At 36.2% G+C, this 15,749-nt stretch overlaps 1 protein-coding gene across 2 annotated transcripts in view; it reads left to right on the top strand.

Moving 5' to 3' along the window:
• Nucleotides 1–15,749, top strand: part of TMEM135 (transmembrane protein 135) — a 261,850-nt gene that overhangs the window by 88,278 nt on the left and 157,823 nt on the right. The window contains exon 5 of one of the 2 annotated variants that reach the window (XM_011938484.1): nucleotides 15,438–15,503. The exons of the other annotated variant lie outside the window; for it this stretch is intronic. Within the exon in view, the coding sequence (XP_011793874.1) occupies nucleotides 15,438–15,503 (66 nt within the window). The remainder of the gene's footprint in view (nucleotides 1–15,437; nucleotides 15,504–15,749) is intronic. 2 annotated transcript variants of the gene reach the window in all.

Genomic DNA, 15,749 nt, shown 5'->3' with positions numbered 1-15,749 from the left:
TGAGACGGAGGCTTGCTCTGTCGCTCAGCCTGGAGTGCAGTGGCGCGATCTCGGCTCACTACAAGCTCCGCCTCCCGGGTTCACGCCATTCTCCTGCCTGAGCCTCCCGAGTAGCTAGGACTACAGGCATCCACCACCACGCTGGGCTAATTTTTGTATTTTTTTAGGTAGAGACGGGATTTCACCGTGTTAGCTCGGATGGTCTCGATCTCCTGATGTCATGATCCGCCCTCCTCGGCCTCCCAAAGTGCTGAGATTACAGGCATGAGCCACCGCGCCCTGCCTCGGAGTTCTTTTAGCTTCCAGATTTCCTCCTCCTCCTCCTTCTTCCCCTCTCCCTCCTTCACCCCTTCCTCTCCTGTCCCTCTTGTACTACTTTATTCCCGTTTACCCTTCTTTTTCCTCTTTCTCCTCCTTTTACTTTTCCTTCTGCTCCTTTTTTCTTACTCTCCCTCCTTTCTTCTTCTTTTCTTCCTCTTCTTTTTTTCTTCAGCATTCAGGAGGTTTTTTGACAATTATTTCTTTTCTTTTCTTTTTTCTGCCTCCTTTTCTATCTCCTTTCCTGTTGGAGCCTCAATTACATGTGTTGAACTATTTGATACTTCTTGGTCTCTGAGTCTTTCATTTCTCTTCAGTCTTTTTTTTCCTCAGTCTTCAAATTAGAAATGGCTGGTATCTCTTCAAGATCACTGATTGTTTTTCTCTGTCATCTCAACTATTCTGTTGAGCTCATCTAGCAAATTTTTATTTCAGTGATTGTACTTTATTAGCTCAGTTATTTCCATTTAGTTCTTTGTTATAGTTTCCTTTTTCTGTTGAAATTCCTTATTTATCCATGTATTAAATAACATATTGCCAAGAATTTTTTGAACATGTTTTCTTATAACTTTTGACTATATTTATAACAGCTATTTTGACATCTTTGTTTTTGAAATGCAACACCTGGACCCATTTGGATTCGGTCTTCATTGACTTCTCTTCTCCCCTCCCCTCTCCTCCCCTCCCCTCCCCTCTCTTCTTTTTTTCCTGACTGTGGAGCACACTTTCCTGTTTTGTGTGTCTAGTTGTTTTTGATTGGAAATTGGACATTTTATGTTATAGATTTCCAACTGGTCCTCCAACCTTAGGTTCTGCCCTCTGAAACTTCAAGCCAGTAGGCTTTTGCTCTCTTTAACCTGAGCTGTGTGCAGCTGCAGAACACACTTAGTGAAAGGTGCAGCAAACACAGAGCAGCTTTGTCTTTTAGTTGTAGAACCCTTTCTGGTTTTTGCCTGACTTTTTGTCAGTCTCATGAGTATTTCCCACATGTATGCCAAATTAAGCAGTCAGTCAAGCTTTTGAGTAGAATTTATATTCAGAATTTGTGTCTCCGTCTTCCTGTGGATCTTTCCCCTCCAGAATTTCCTTCTTAAACTATAGTTGCTCTAATTTTTGAAATTTGACATGTAACCACTTTGATGTGGTAAGGGTATAGTTTTCTGCTGTCAGAACCGCTGGGGAGTTTGGCGAGCACCCCTTGGCAAGAAAGGCAAAAACTCATTTCTTGTATTATGCAGTAGCAGTGTTTCATGAGTAAATTCTGCTTGCATTTTGTTGTTTTTCCAATATTGTTTTAAATACTTTTGTCCAGATTTTACATTGTTTTCTGTGAGATGAATGATGTGACCTTTACCTCACCATTATTAGATGTTCCTGATAAATTTCTTTTAAAATTTCAAAACTAATATATGTACCTGGTTAAAAATATTGGGAAAATAGTATAGTATAAATTTAAAAAACTACAGAAATTATTAGTAGAGCTGTAAATTGCATTTGCTAAGTTACTGCTTATTAAAAAAAAAAACAAACACAAGTAAATATTTACAATGAATTATCCTGATGAATGCATACCTATCCGAGTAGATAAATATGGTGTTTTTGTGTTTAATTAAATCAGTGGTTAGCATGCTTGTTTTTCCTAAAGGGCCAGTACATATTTTTGGCTATGCCTGCCATACAGTCTCTGTTGCAACTATTAAATTCTGCTATTATAATTTGAGAGCAGCCATAGACAATAGGTAAACAAATGGGCATGGTGGTGTGCCAGTAATACTTAATTTATATAAACAGGTGGCAGGCTGATTTGCCTGCAGGCCTTGCTGTTTTGAGGAAAGAAAGCTATTCCCTTCATGGGAAATGTTTGGTAATGTGAACTGCTGTTTCTCATCATGAGGGATTACTCCAAGTGTCAATTTTTCATTTGTGGTGAAGAAAGTATTACCTTTAATCTTCTAGTTGGGAATATACTTTGGAATTCAGTCTATCTAACTATAATGTTTTACTGTATATAATTTGTGTGTGAAAGTGTGTGTGTTTTCTGGCTGCTTTCAAGAGTTTTTTTTTTAATTTAGATTTTATAATTTTGTTTGTAATGTGTCTGGGTATGGTTTTTCTTTTTTATTATAAATTCACAATTCATAATTGTATACATTTATGGGGAACAAAGCAATGTTATAATCTTATGAGTACAATGTGGAATAATTAAATCAAGCTGTTTAACATATCTGTTACCTCAATTACTTAACTTTTTTGTGGCAAGAACATTTGAAATTTACTCTCTTAGCAATTTGGAAATGTGCTGTACTCTATTATCAGCTGTATTCACCATGCAGTGCAATAGAACTCAAACGAAGAAAAAAAAAAAAGCCATATTTCTCCAGAGATTTTGTACCCTTTGATCACATCTCCTCATTTCCCCCACCTCCAGCCTCTGTAACCACCATTCTACTTTCTGCTGGGTTTGATTGTGTCGGATTCCCCATATAAGTGAGAACATATGGTATTTGTCTTTCTGGGTACGACTTATACAACATAATCTCCAATTTCATCCATGTTGTCTCAAATGTCAGAATTTCCTTCATTTTAAAGGCTGAATAGTATTCTATAGTGTAAATACCTCACCTTTTCTTTATCCATTCATCTGTTGATGGACACTTAGGTTGATTTCATAACTTAGCTATTGTAAATAGTTGCTGCAGTGAACATAGGGGTGCAGACATCTCTTCAACAAACTGATTTCAAATCTTTTGGGTAAATACCCAGCAGTGGGATTGCTGGGTCATATGGCAGTTCTAGTTTTAGTGTTTTTGAGAAACTTCTATACTTTTTTCCGTAATGCCTGTACTAATTTATATTCCCATTAAGAGTATGTAAAGGTTCCCTTTTCTCCATATCCATGTCAACACTTACCTTTCATCTTTTTGATAAAAGCCATTCTGACAGGTGTGAGATGATACATCATTGTGGTTTTAATTGCATTTCTCTGCTAATTTCTGATGTTGATTTTTTTTTTTTCATATATCTGTTGATCATTTGTATGTCTTCTTTGGAGAAATGTCTGTTCATTTCTCCAAATGAACACTTACCCATTCTTTCAATTGAATTTTTTGTTTTCTTGCTGTTGAATTGTTTGTGCTCCTTACCTATTTGGGGTATTCATTCTTTATTGGATGGATGGTTTGCAACCATTTTCTCCCAATCCATGGGTCGTCTCTCTACTTCGTTGTTTTCTTTGCTGTGCAGAAGCTTTTTAGTTTGATGTAATTCCCATTTGTCTATTTTTGTTTTTGTTGCCTGCACTTTTGGGATCAAATTCAAAAAATCATTGCCCAGACCAATGTTGTTTAGTCTTTATCCTATGCTTTCTTGTAGTAGTTTTAGAGTTTCAGGCCTATGTTTAAGTCTTTAATCCATTTTGCACTGATTTTTGTATACTTGTCTAATTTCATTCTCCTGTATGTGAAAATCCAGTTTTGCCAGCCCCGTTTATTGAAGACACTGTCCTTTTCCCATTGTGTATTTGTGGCAGTTTTGTCAAAAATCAGTGGAAGCCATGTGTGGTGGCATGTGCCTGTAATCCCAGCTACTCAGGAGGCTGGGGCAGGAGGATTACTTGCACTCAGGAGTTTTTTGAGATCAGCCTGGAGGAATACAGTGAGACTCAGTCTCAGAAAAAAAATTGGTTGATTGTATATGAACCTGCTTTAGCTTCTGGAGTAGTTGGGAGCAGTGTACCACCATGCCAGGCTAGTTGTTTTATTTTTATGTTTTAGAAAATAAAACTGGCCTTAAGCAATCTTCCTACTTTAGCCTCCAGAGTAACTGGGAGGCTATTTACATGTGCGAGCCACTCTACCTGGTGATTTTTGCTTTTTCTATTCACAGCCATGATTAGCGTTCCTTTGTTTTTGCTTTTCCATTAGTCCATCCCATATTTTTACATTTGAAAAGGCAAAATTAGTATTTGTCAAACATCTGTAAATCTCAAAAAGTGCTGTACCAAACTTTATGTTGGATTCAATGTTTTACGCCCTCTAACTCTTTATGGAGTGTTTTCACATGTATTAATACCTGCATTGGCCACTTTCAAGCAGGTTGAAATTAACTGTGACCATCTTACAGACAAAATCAATGTGTAGAGAGTTTAAATGACCTGTCTAAGGTTGCCCAAGTAGTAAGCAGTTGGAAATGAGATAACTAGAAATCTAGTTGCCTAATAGGAAATAAATATCTGCTAAATACAACTATTTTTGTATTTATATTTATAAATTGCATGTTAAATTGACCCACTGAAATCTTTCTATAAGATGATGCCTACGTGATTAAAGGTATTGTAAGATGATGATTGAAATGTATTATAATCATACTGCTCATACCTATAATCCCAGCACTCTGGGAGGCCAAGACGGGGATCACCTGAGGTCAGGAGTTCGAGACCAGCTTGGCCAACATGGTGAAACCCTGTCTCTACTAAAAAATACAAAAATTAGCCCAGCATGGTGATGTGTGCCTGTAGTCCCAGCTACTTGGGAGGCTAAGGCATGAGAATCGCTTGAACCCAGGAAGCAAAGGTTACCATGAGCTGAGATCATGCCACTGCACTCCAGCCTGGGTGACAAAGCGAGACTCCATCTTGGAAAACAAACAAACAAACCACTAACTCTATATTAAGTGTATATTTCTTCTTTATTTTACTTACTGTATGTTGGTTTAATGAATTAAAAAGTATTAGACTATAGAAACATGAGTCTCTGTTGAATTTTGATTATTTTCACTTTAGGAGTTATTCAAACTACCTCTGCTTATAACATTTTACATTGTTCCAAAATTCTGCTTTAATCTTTTATCTTGGCTGGGCGTGGTCACTCATGCCTGTAATCCCAGCACTTTGGGAAAGCTGAGGCGGGTGGATCACCTGAGGTCAGGGGTTCGAGACCAGCCTGGCCAACATGGTGAAAACCTGTCTCTATGAAAAATACAAAAAATTAACCGGACATGGGTGGTGGGCTCCTATAATCCCAGCTACTCGGGAGGCTGAGGCAGGAGAATCACTTGAACCCAGGAGGTGGAGATTGCAGTGAGCCGAGAGTGTGCCACTGCACTCCAGCCTGGATGACACAGCAAGGCTCCATCTCAAAACAACAAACAAACAAACAAAACTTTTATCTTTTAGTGTAACAAAAATTGTTACTTCTTTTTTAAGAGAAGAGGTCTCTGTATATTGCCCAGTCTGTCCTCTAACTCCTGGACTCAAAGGCTCCTTCTGCCTCAGCCTCCTGAGTAACTGGGACTATAGGCATGTGCCACTGTGCCCAGCTAACTGTTATTGTTACTTTTTATTTTTATTATTACCAAACAGTGTGTATGCATAGCAGAACATAGAAAATAACTAAAGAAGAAAATCACCCAGAGATTCCTACCGTTATCACCTCAGCATACATCTTTATAGATCTTTTTGATTTGCACACATATACACAAAAACATAAACACAAAAGTCCAATCTAGAAGTTTGCATTTATTACATCTAGGTTTTATGTCTCTTAAGTCTCTTATCTAGCACTGTTATTTAAAACAGTCTCTTGTTAACTTATGATTTTTTTTTGAGACAAAGTCTTACTCTCCTGCCCAAGCTGGAGTGCAGTGGTACGATCTTGGCTCACTACAACCTCTACCTCTCGGGTTCAAGCGATTCTCCTGCCTCAGCCTCCTGAGTAGCTGGGACTACAGGCACGCACTACCATGCCCGGCTAGTTTTCATATTTTTAGTAGAGATGGGGTTTCACTATGTTGGCCAGGCTGGTCTTGAACTCCTGACCTCGTGATCTGCCTGCTTCGATCCCCCAAAGTGCTGGGATTACAGACGTGAGCCACCACACACGGCCATTAACTTATTTTTAAGCAAGGACATTGTAGACAGTTATTTTCCCCTGTCACTGACATAGAATGAATGAATGTTTTTAGTATTAATCATCTTAGATGTAATAAAAACTCAAAAGAAAGAGTCATTTCAATCAATAATTTGGTATAGGTAAATTTACAAATGCTGAGAATTAGCTCTGAATTCATTATTTTTGACCCTTGTTAGTAGTTGTTTAGGTACAAGGAAATAAAAAAGCAATCTCTTTGGCAGAGGTCAAAAGAAAGTTGTACACTTCAGTGCTTTCCCATAGAAACAAAGGAAGCTTAGCTGAGTTGGCAGAATGCTATTAGAATGAGATATTCTTAAAAATGTTGGTCGGAAGAGCTGATGAAATAAGTAAGTTGGGAACAAAACATTGAATTTGGTATTCTTCTTCTACTGGAGAAGGTGCCGAAAAAGAATTTGATCCTCAGATTGCCTAGGGTTTTGAGACATGAGAAAGAATGTAATTTGATCTGGTTTTGAGAAATTATTGCATACTTTATTTTAAGTGCTTGCTGCCTCTGCCTTTCCCCTTTTGCTCCTCAAATATATAAAGTAAGTAGCCTGACCTACAGGAGGACTGTTAAAAATCATATCATTAGATTAAATAAAATTAAAAAAGAAACAGGAAGATTGAAGATGTAGTTTAATATATGTATCATTAAGAATAGAATAAACACAAGAACATAATGGGTGAGAAATGTATTTCTTAATAAAAATTTCTGAGAATAGATAGACCTTTCAACATTTAGTTATATATGCTTTAATAAAAATCTATCATAGTAAATTTATAATTTTCGTTTGAGTATGTGAATAACCCTTCGCCTGCCCATTATTGGCCTATTATAAATCTTTCAATGAATTGTGGGTTGGAGTTATATTCATATTGTGCTGAATTTACAAAATTTAACAGTTTGCCTTAAACGTTTTAAAAATTTTCTAATTTAGCACCAACTCCCCCCATATCTTTGTGTGTGTGTGTGTATGTGTGTGTTTATGCATGTGGAGAAATGTTCCAGATATTCTTACTTCTCATTTAAAAAAAGTTAGAAAAAATTTTGCTCTTATTTATAAATTACATGCTGTATTTTACTAATAAAGTGTATAGCCTTGCTTAACTTTGTTCTGACAGTTTCTAAACTGTGAATCTTTCTATTTTTCTAATGCCGTAACTAAGATTTGTGTTTTTCAACTTTAGCTGGGCGTAAGTACTACTTAGTGATTCTGTGTTCTACTTACTTACATGTTCCTATACTCTCACCCCTGTCCTTATGTTAGTGTCTTTGTCATTCTTAGAAGTTTATTTTTCTAATACAGAGAGGGAGGGAGAAGGGGAAGAGAAAAGGGGAAAATTTACACAGTGGGAGAAGGTCAGGGAAAGGGAGAGGAAGAGAGTTTAGTTATACTTGCACCTGCATCCTTTTAACACAGACAACAGATTGCTATGTATGTTCTTAATCCTGTCTTAAACAGGAATCTTTCTCAGTCATAGCCATTTTCCTTCTTGTATCTGTAAGTTCTTTCACCTTACCGAACACTGACTTCTACTTAGCCAGTAAAAACATGTTTAAATCTCTTCTATCCTAAAAATATCCTGTTACCAATTTTCTCTCAACTGTGATTCTCTTTCTAGCCACAACTCAATCTCCTTCTTTACCTTTATTGTCAAACTTTTCACATTTACTTGTACAATTTATATCTTCTCATTCAGTTCTCAACTATATTCTCATCCGCACTGCTCTATTAAAATTGTAAAGAATTTGACCTATTGGACACTGTTGATTACTTCTATAAAAGTTTTTTTCAAAATTTAATTAAATATTTATGTGTAGTTTAAAAGTGAAATGGTGGCCGGGTGCAGTGGTGCATGCCTGTAATCCCAGCACTTTGGGAGGCCAAAGCGGGTGGATCACCTGAGGGTCAGGAGTTAGCGACCAGCCTAATATGGTGAAACCCTGTCTTTACCAAATACAAAAAAATTAGCTGGGCGTAGTGGCGCATGCCTGTTATCCAAGCTACTTGGGAGAGTGAGACAGGAGAATCGCTTATACCTGGGAGGTGGAGGTTGCAGTGAGCCGGGCACACCATTGCACTTCAGCCTGCAAAAGCGAAACTCCATCTCAAAAAAAAAAAAAAAAAAAAAAGTAAAATGGTATGCTGCAAAGGTTACAGAAAATAGTAGTATTCTTTTCCACCCCTTCTAACACATGAATTCCACAGTGCAGAGGCAACCACTTGCAGTCTTTGCCTTATTTCCTCTGTTGCTTCGTGATATCTGGATTAACTTGCCTACACTGTTATTCTTGTTTTGGTTTACGCATTACTGACTTCCTACTACAGAAGATGGGAATTTGGTTTTCTTTACACTCAAGGGTGGTGTGGGGATGTTCACGATATGGTAATACATAAATTTTGTTTAAAATAGTATTTAATGTTTAACATATTCTGTTCCAACTATGTGACAATTACTCGTAGCTGAGCCATTGTACAACTTTTCTTGCTACCTTATGTTTTTTTCATAGTTAATAACTGCCTCACTTTTTATTTGCCTAGTTTCTTTGTACCTATTACTAACTCACTTCCTAACTTTGTGACATAAGATTCCTTTCAGTATTATCAAGAACACCTACTAATTTTTCAGTTATATTTTTCCCTCTGTGGAGCTTCATCATTTGTTGAAGTTTGTTATCTTGTTCCCGTCTTGTCTGACTGCTTGGTACTTCCGTTTACCTCTGTGATTTGTTGAATCCCAGTTGTCTTTTTGGATTTACTCTGTATTTTACTGAATGTGGCTGGGAGGTAGATATTTTTAGATCTTGCAAATCTGGAAATATTTTTATATTATCTTCACAATTAAGAGTTTGATTAATACAGATTTCTATGTGAGAAATTGCTTGCCTTCCAAATTTTAAGGCATTATTTTATTGTCTTCTAGTTGCAATTATTGCTGTTGAGTAGTCCCGGGTTGTTTTGATTCCTGTTTCTTTGTTTAATGAAATTTCAGGATATGATTTAATGTGGGTCTCTAAAAAATCACGGTGCTGAATATGAGTGCTTAGCAGGCTCTTTCACTTTGGGAATTTATATCCTTGTATTGAGAAATATCCTAGTGTAATTTTGTATCCTCTACTCTATTTCTTTGTTTTTCTGTTTGAATTCCTGGAAGAGTTTCTCAACTTTTATTTGGAATTTTTTTTACTAAAATTTGTAGTTTTGCTACTATAATTTCTTAGAGTCCTTCAGTTCTCTAAAGTGTTCCTTTTCTTATAACATACTATTCTTGTTTTATGGTTGCAATGGATGTGTTTTTGTGTGTACTTTTCAGAAATTTCTTTTGATCTTCCATTTATTTATTCCAAATTTCTTTTTTCTGTTTATTTTGCTCTATCTTTCATGTTAAAGGAATTCCTTAAATGTTTATTGATTCTTGTTTGTCTTTTTATTTAAAAGTTCCTTTGAAGCTTATTGGAAACTCACTGTTTTTATTTGTGGATCTTTACCTATTTCAGTGTGTAATTTCCAAAAGTTAGCATCTTGTGGGTCTTTTTTCTTGGGCTGTTTTTTTTTTTTTTTTTTTTTCCTAGAGAGGGATCCTCTTATTACCTACCTTGAGAATGGGAAAGTGGTTGGGATATAAGCATAGTTCCACTGCTTTTGGATCAATGGAAAGAGATATGGTAGGTGGTGAGTTGGGATGGATGGTGGCCTAAAATTCGCTATGTATGGTTTGACTTAATATCCCATCATTACTAGTATGGTGTCTCACTCCTGTCCTAATTATCCTAACTCTGGTTTATTCCCTTTAGAGCATCTGGTGATCGGTATTTAACTGGCCAGACAAGAAGAGAGGAGTCTAACTCCTTTTTAGACTGCTTTGCAGCCAGTCCACCAGTTCTCAGTCTTACCTGCATTCTGGCCTTCTGGTGCCTTTCTATTGATGCTTCTAATTCCTAAGATTCTGCTGAACAAATTAGCATGTCTTCTGACTCTTCAGAGTGAAATTATGGCGACCTTTGTACTGTTAAGTCTTTTACTCTCTTGTTCATGCTCCAAAGTTTCATTGATATTTTTTGTGTTCTGTCAACTCCCTTATTGCGTTCTTTTTTTCTTTGTGGTTTATACTCCTTTATTTCCTTCTGTCATTTTTGTAGTATTTCTGGAAGGAGTAAAGTTAAGTCTGTATGATCACTGTAGTATATTTAACGTAATGGCTTTTCTTCATTTTGAAATTCTTTACTCTTGACTTCTAGCATTTTATTTTTCTAGAATGCGTTCTGATTCTCATGTTACTTTTTTTTTTGAGTTGGATTTTCACTCTTGACGCCCAGGCTGGAGTGCAATGGTGCAATCTTGGCTCACTGCAGCCTCCACCTCCTGGGTTCAAGCGATTCCCTTGAATCCAGGGAATTCAAGGCCTCAGCCTCCCAAGTAGCTGGGATTACAGGCATGCACCACCATGCCTGGCTAATTTTTTGTATTTTTAGTAGAGATGGGTTTCACCATGTTGGTCAGGCTGGTCTCAAACTCCTGACCTCAGGTAACCCACCTGCCTCGGCCTCCCAAAGTGCTGGAATTACAGGGATGAGCCACCATACCCGACCCTCATGTTACTTTTGAGCCTTCCCTGCTGTATCCTTTTCTTTTGCCTCATTTTATATGTTGTTATTTCCTATTGTTCTTTTGTTCTCTTTAACTTTCTTGATTTGCCTTGTCAAGGTTTCTGGTTACAATCAACTATACATTGATGACACCAAAATGATATTGATAGTTCTTACCTCTACCCTGAGGTCCAGTTCCATAATATCTGTTAGGCATCTTTTTATATATATCTCCCACATATATCCGTTTCCTTACCCCTTCTCCAGTTCTCCACCTCTTGTACACCTGGATTTTATTAGATGTATGTTTAGTTTTTAAATTTAAAATTCTGTGATGTTTCTAGTTTATAAATTCTTAAAATTTATGTTTAGTAGAGCATCCTTCGATTTACATATTTTTGATTATGCCAGGCTAGAAAAATAAAAGCACATATTGAACAGAGGAACATGCACCCTCTTCTGGTCTCAACCATCATGCAGTCTCAACCATCTCATGCAGTCTTTTTCCTTCAGCCCCACTGGCCATCTTATTTGTCCTCAAACATGCCAACTATGATCCTACCTACAGGCTCTTGTGGTCTTTTGACTAGAACCTTCTTTCCTCCAATTTTCAAATTAGTTGATACGTTGAAATCTTGTAGAGGGGATTTTGGCAAATAGTAGGTATTGAGTTAGTGTCAGCAATTATTACTGTCATTATGATTGTAATATCCACACTGGCTATTCACTTTATGGTTTCATTTAGTTTCTGTCCAAATTATCTTCTCCTAAAAGAGGCCACCCTTGATTTACTGTATTTAAAATATCCCTTCTACCTCATTGTTCTTCATATACTTATTATGCTTAAGTTTTTCATTTCCCATATTCACATGCATATGACTTACTTATTTCTGTATTTGTTTGCTCCCACTGTCCCCTAGATGTAAACTCTTTAAAAATAAGGGCATTGTCAAATTGACTCTGTTGCTAATTCCTTCAATTTGCCCTTTACAGTGCTTATGAAATAATTGTTCAATAAATTCTAGACTAACAAATCAATATCCTTTTCTTTCTGTATATTACAGTGTTCTGCACTCTATCAATGGATTTTCCATTAAATACTCTTTAGGTACAATCCTAAAGAATGTTTTATTAGGGTCTAAATCCTCAGCAATTGTAAGATGGGGAAGCATTGGAAATAGCAATAACTATTTTTTTTTAATTGTGGTAAAATATATACAATGTTAAGTTTACTGTTTTAGCCATTTTTTTTGTGTACAGTTCACTGGCATTAAGTAAATTCACATTGTTGTGCGTCCGCTACTACTATCCGTCTCTAGAACTTTGTTATCAAACTGAAATGTCCATCATATAGTACATCCCCATTACTCCTTTCTCAGCCTCTAGTAACCACTGTTCTACTTTCTGTCTCAATGAATTTGACTACTCTAGATCCTTCATATAAGTAAATCATTCAGTATTTGTTGTTTTGCTTCTGGCTTAGTTCAGTTAGCATAATATCTTCAGTGTTCACCCATGTTGTATCCTGTATCAGAATTTCATTCTTTTCTAAGTCTGAACAATATTCCATTGTATATATAAACCATATTTTGTTTATTCATTTATTCATTGATGGACACTTGGGTTGCATCTACATCTAGGCTGTTGTAAATAATACTACTGTGAAAATGAGTATGCAAATATCTCTTTGAGAACCTACATTCAGTAGTTATGGATATATATGCAGAAGCAGGGTGACTGGATCATATGATAATTCTATGTGTAATTTTTAAAGTAACTGCCTTACTGTTTTCCACAGCAGCTGTGCCATTTTCCATTACTATCAGCAGTGCACAAGGGTTCCAATTTCTCCACATCCTTCTCAACACTTGATATTTTCTGTCTTTTTGATAATAGCCATTCTAATGGATGGGAAGTGGTAGATATCTCATTGTGGTTTTGATATGCATTTCCCTAATGATTAGTGATGTGGAGCATCATTTCATGTGCTTATTGGCTATTTGTATATGTTCTTTGCATAAATTTCTGTTCAAGTCCTTTGCCCATTTTTAAATTGGGCTGTTTAGTTTTTGTTGTTGGGTGATAGGAGTTCTGAATATACTCTGGATATTAACTCCTCATCAGATATGCAATTTGCAGGTGTTTTCTGTTTCGTGAGTTGTTTTTAAATTTTGTCAATAGAGTCCTTTGATGCACTAAAGTTTTTAATTTTTGGTGAAATCCAGTTACCTATTTTTATTTGTTTGTTTATTTGTTTATTTATTTATTTTGAGACTGAGTTTTGCTCTTGTTGCCCAGGCTGGAGTGCAGTGGTGCGATCTTGGCTCACTGCAACCTCTGTCTCCCGGGTTCAAGCGATTCTCCTGCCTCAGCCTCCCGGGTAGCTGCGATTACAAGCGTGCGCCACGATGCCCGGCTAATTTTTGTATTTTTAGTAAAGATGGGGTTTCACCCACATTGGCCAGGCTGGTCTCGAACTCCTGAACTCAGGTAATCCACCCGCCTCAGACTCCCAAAGGGCTGGGATTACAGGCGTGAGCCACTGCGCCCGGCCTATTTTTAGTTTTGTTGCTTGTGCTTTCGTTGTCATATTCAAGAAATCATTGTCAAATCTAATGTCATAAAGCTTTTCTCTTATGTTTTCTTTTAAGAGTTTTATAGTTTTAGATCTTAAATTTATGTCTTTGATCCATTTTGAGTTGATTTTTGTATATGGTAGAGGTAAAGGTCTAACTTCATTCTTTTATTTGTGGATGTAACTGTAATAGGTCCATTGCCCAGTATGTGTAGCAAGTCAGTACACCAAGACACCAGATTGCAGCAGAGACAGATGTTTAATTGTAGGGCCACTGACAGAGGAGATGAGAGGAAACCTCAAATCCATCTCCTTGTGGAGTTTGGGGCTAGAGGTTTGAAGATTCTTAGAGTGTGCTGGAGTTTGGAGATGGTTGGTTAGTCCAAGAATGTAGGATGAGGTCATGGGACATGGAGATGAAGGAACTGTATTCTCATGCTGTTTTGGTTCCACTTTGGGGATCTTTAAGTTGGTTGGTGTCAGCTGTTCTACTGGGATTCAGGATCTGCTTAAGTATTCTAGATCTTGAATAAGCAAAAGCCTTATGATTCTAATGTCAGAGACCCTATCTATCTTTAAAAAAAGTCTTACAACCCTAGTGTCAGAAATTCTATCTGTAGTAACGATGGGTATTCAAATGGAAAGTATGTACTGTTTCTAGACTTTTGCCTACAAGGAAGTGGGTCAAAGTGCAGCTGATTTATGCTTAATTATAACTATATTTCTATTCAAAATTCTTGTTAAGCCTGTGAGGACAGCTTCATGGATTTCCAGTTTTTTTAAGTACTTTTGAAAAGTTTGTCCTTTGTCCACTCAATAGTCTTATTATCCTGATCAAATATCATTTGACCATATATGCAAGGATTTATTTTTGGGTTCTCTCTTCTATTCCATTGTCTTAAATGTCCATCTTTATGATAGTACCAAATATTTTTGATTACTGTAGGTTTGTAGTAAGTTTTGAATCAGAAAGTGAGTCCTTCAACTTTCTTCTTCTTTTTTCAAGTTTGTTTTGTTTATTTGGGGTCCATTAACGTTCTATATGAATTTCAGGATGGGTTTTTGTATTTCTGCAAAATGTGCCATTGGCATTTTAATAGGGATTGCATTGAATCTGTAGATCACTTTGGGTGGGTTGTATGGTCATCTTAATAATAAGTATTCCAAACCATGAGCACAGGATGCCTTTTTATTTATTTGTGTCTTCTTCAGTTTCTTTCAGCAATGTTTCGTTGTTTTCAGATTACAAGCATTTCACTTTCTTGTTCTATTTTTCCCTAGGATTTTTTTGGATGCTATTGTAAATGGAATTGTTTTCTTAATTTCCTTTTCTGATTGTTCGTTGTTAGTGTATAGTGAGCAATAACTATTTTGGGGTGTCACTTAATATATGACATTACTAAATTACTTCATCTCCTCTCTGTATCTTAGTAGCAAATAAGTGATTTGAACTAAATTCAAATGGAAACTAAATTCAGAATAAATGATAACTTCCAAATTGAATTTAAATGCTAAATTTGAACTTAATTTTTGTTCATTGAACTAAGGTTTAAACGTATCTAAGCAAACTAATTTGAGACTATAGTCCTGGAAGAATACCAGATTATCAAAATAACCATTTGAAACAATTAAGTTTGAACTCTTAAAAGATTGTGATAATGATATTTCTGGGGTATAATTTATAACTTCTAGCTCTTAGTGTGCCTTGTAGATAGTTCTCTAGTTGCATTTCTTTTCTCTTTTCTTCTCTTTCTTTCTTTCTTTCTTCTTTTTTTTTTTTTTTAAGGCAGGGTCTCACTCTGTCATCTAGGCTGGAGTGCAGTGGCTCAATCATAGCTCACTGTAGCCTTGAACTCTTGGACTCAAGCGATCCTCCTGCCTGAGTAGCTAGGACTATAGGCACATACCACTTATTGGTGGTTCCCTAGAAGTTGCTGGATATATAATAGTTTTGAATGTTTTTCACATTTAGGGCGTGGAATATACAATTGAGGAGAGATTATAGATTATATATTTTTGCTGTTTTTTTTTTTTTAATTTACAGGCCACAGAAACACTATTCAGAATGGGTGTAGCAAGAGGAACCATCACAACATTAAGAAATGGAGAAGTAAGATGATAATTTACATATAGTTATTAGTTGTTAATTTACAGTTTGCGATTTTTAAAATATAAAATGTGATGAAATCTATGATGCTTTGTCTAAGGAATAGAGAGATATCTGATATATATAATATTGAATGTACCTGAACAAATCCATTTTAATTCATAGTCATATTGGAACCAGATCTTAGGCTGAAAACAAATTACTGTCTTTTTACCTTTAGTTATCAAATATCTTTACTCTTAAAAAATG

The sequence above is a fragment of the Colobus angolensis genome, unplaced genomic scaffold, assembly GCF_000951035.1.
Source record: "Colobus angolensis palliatus isolate OR3802 unplaced genomic scaffold, Cang.pa_1.0 Scaffold174, whole genome shotgun sequence".
NCBI lineage: Eukaryota > Metazoa > Chordata > Mammalia > Primates > Cercopithecidae > Colobus > Colobus angolensis.
Note: the sequence above shows the minus strand (reverse complement) of the source record. Positions and strands in the feature narration are given on the sequence as shown.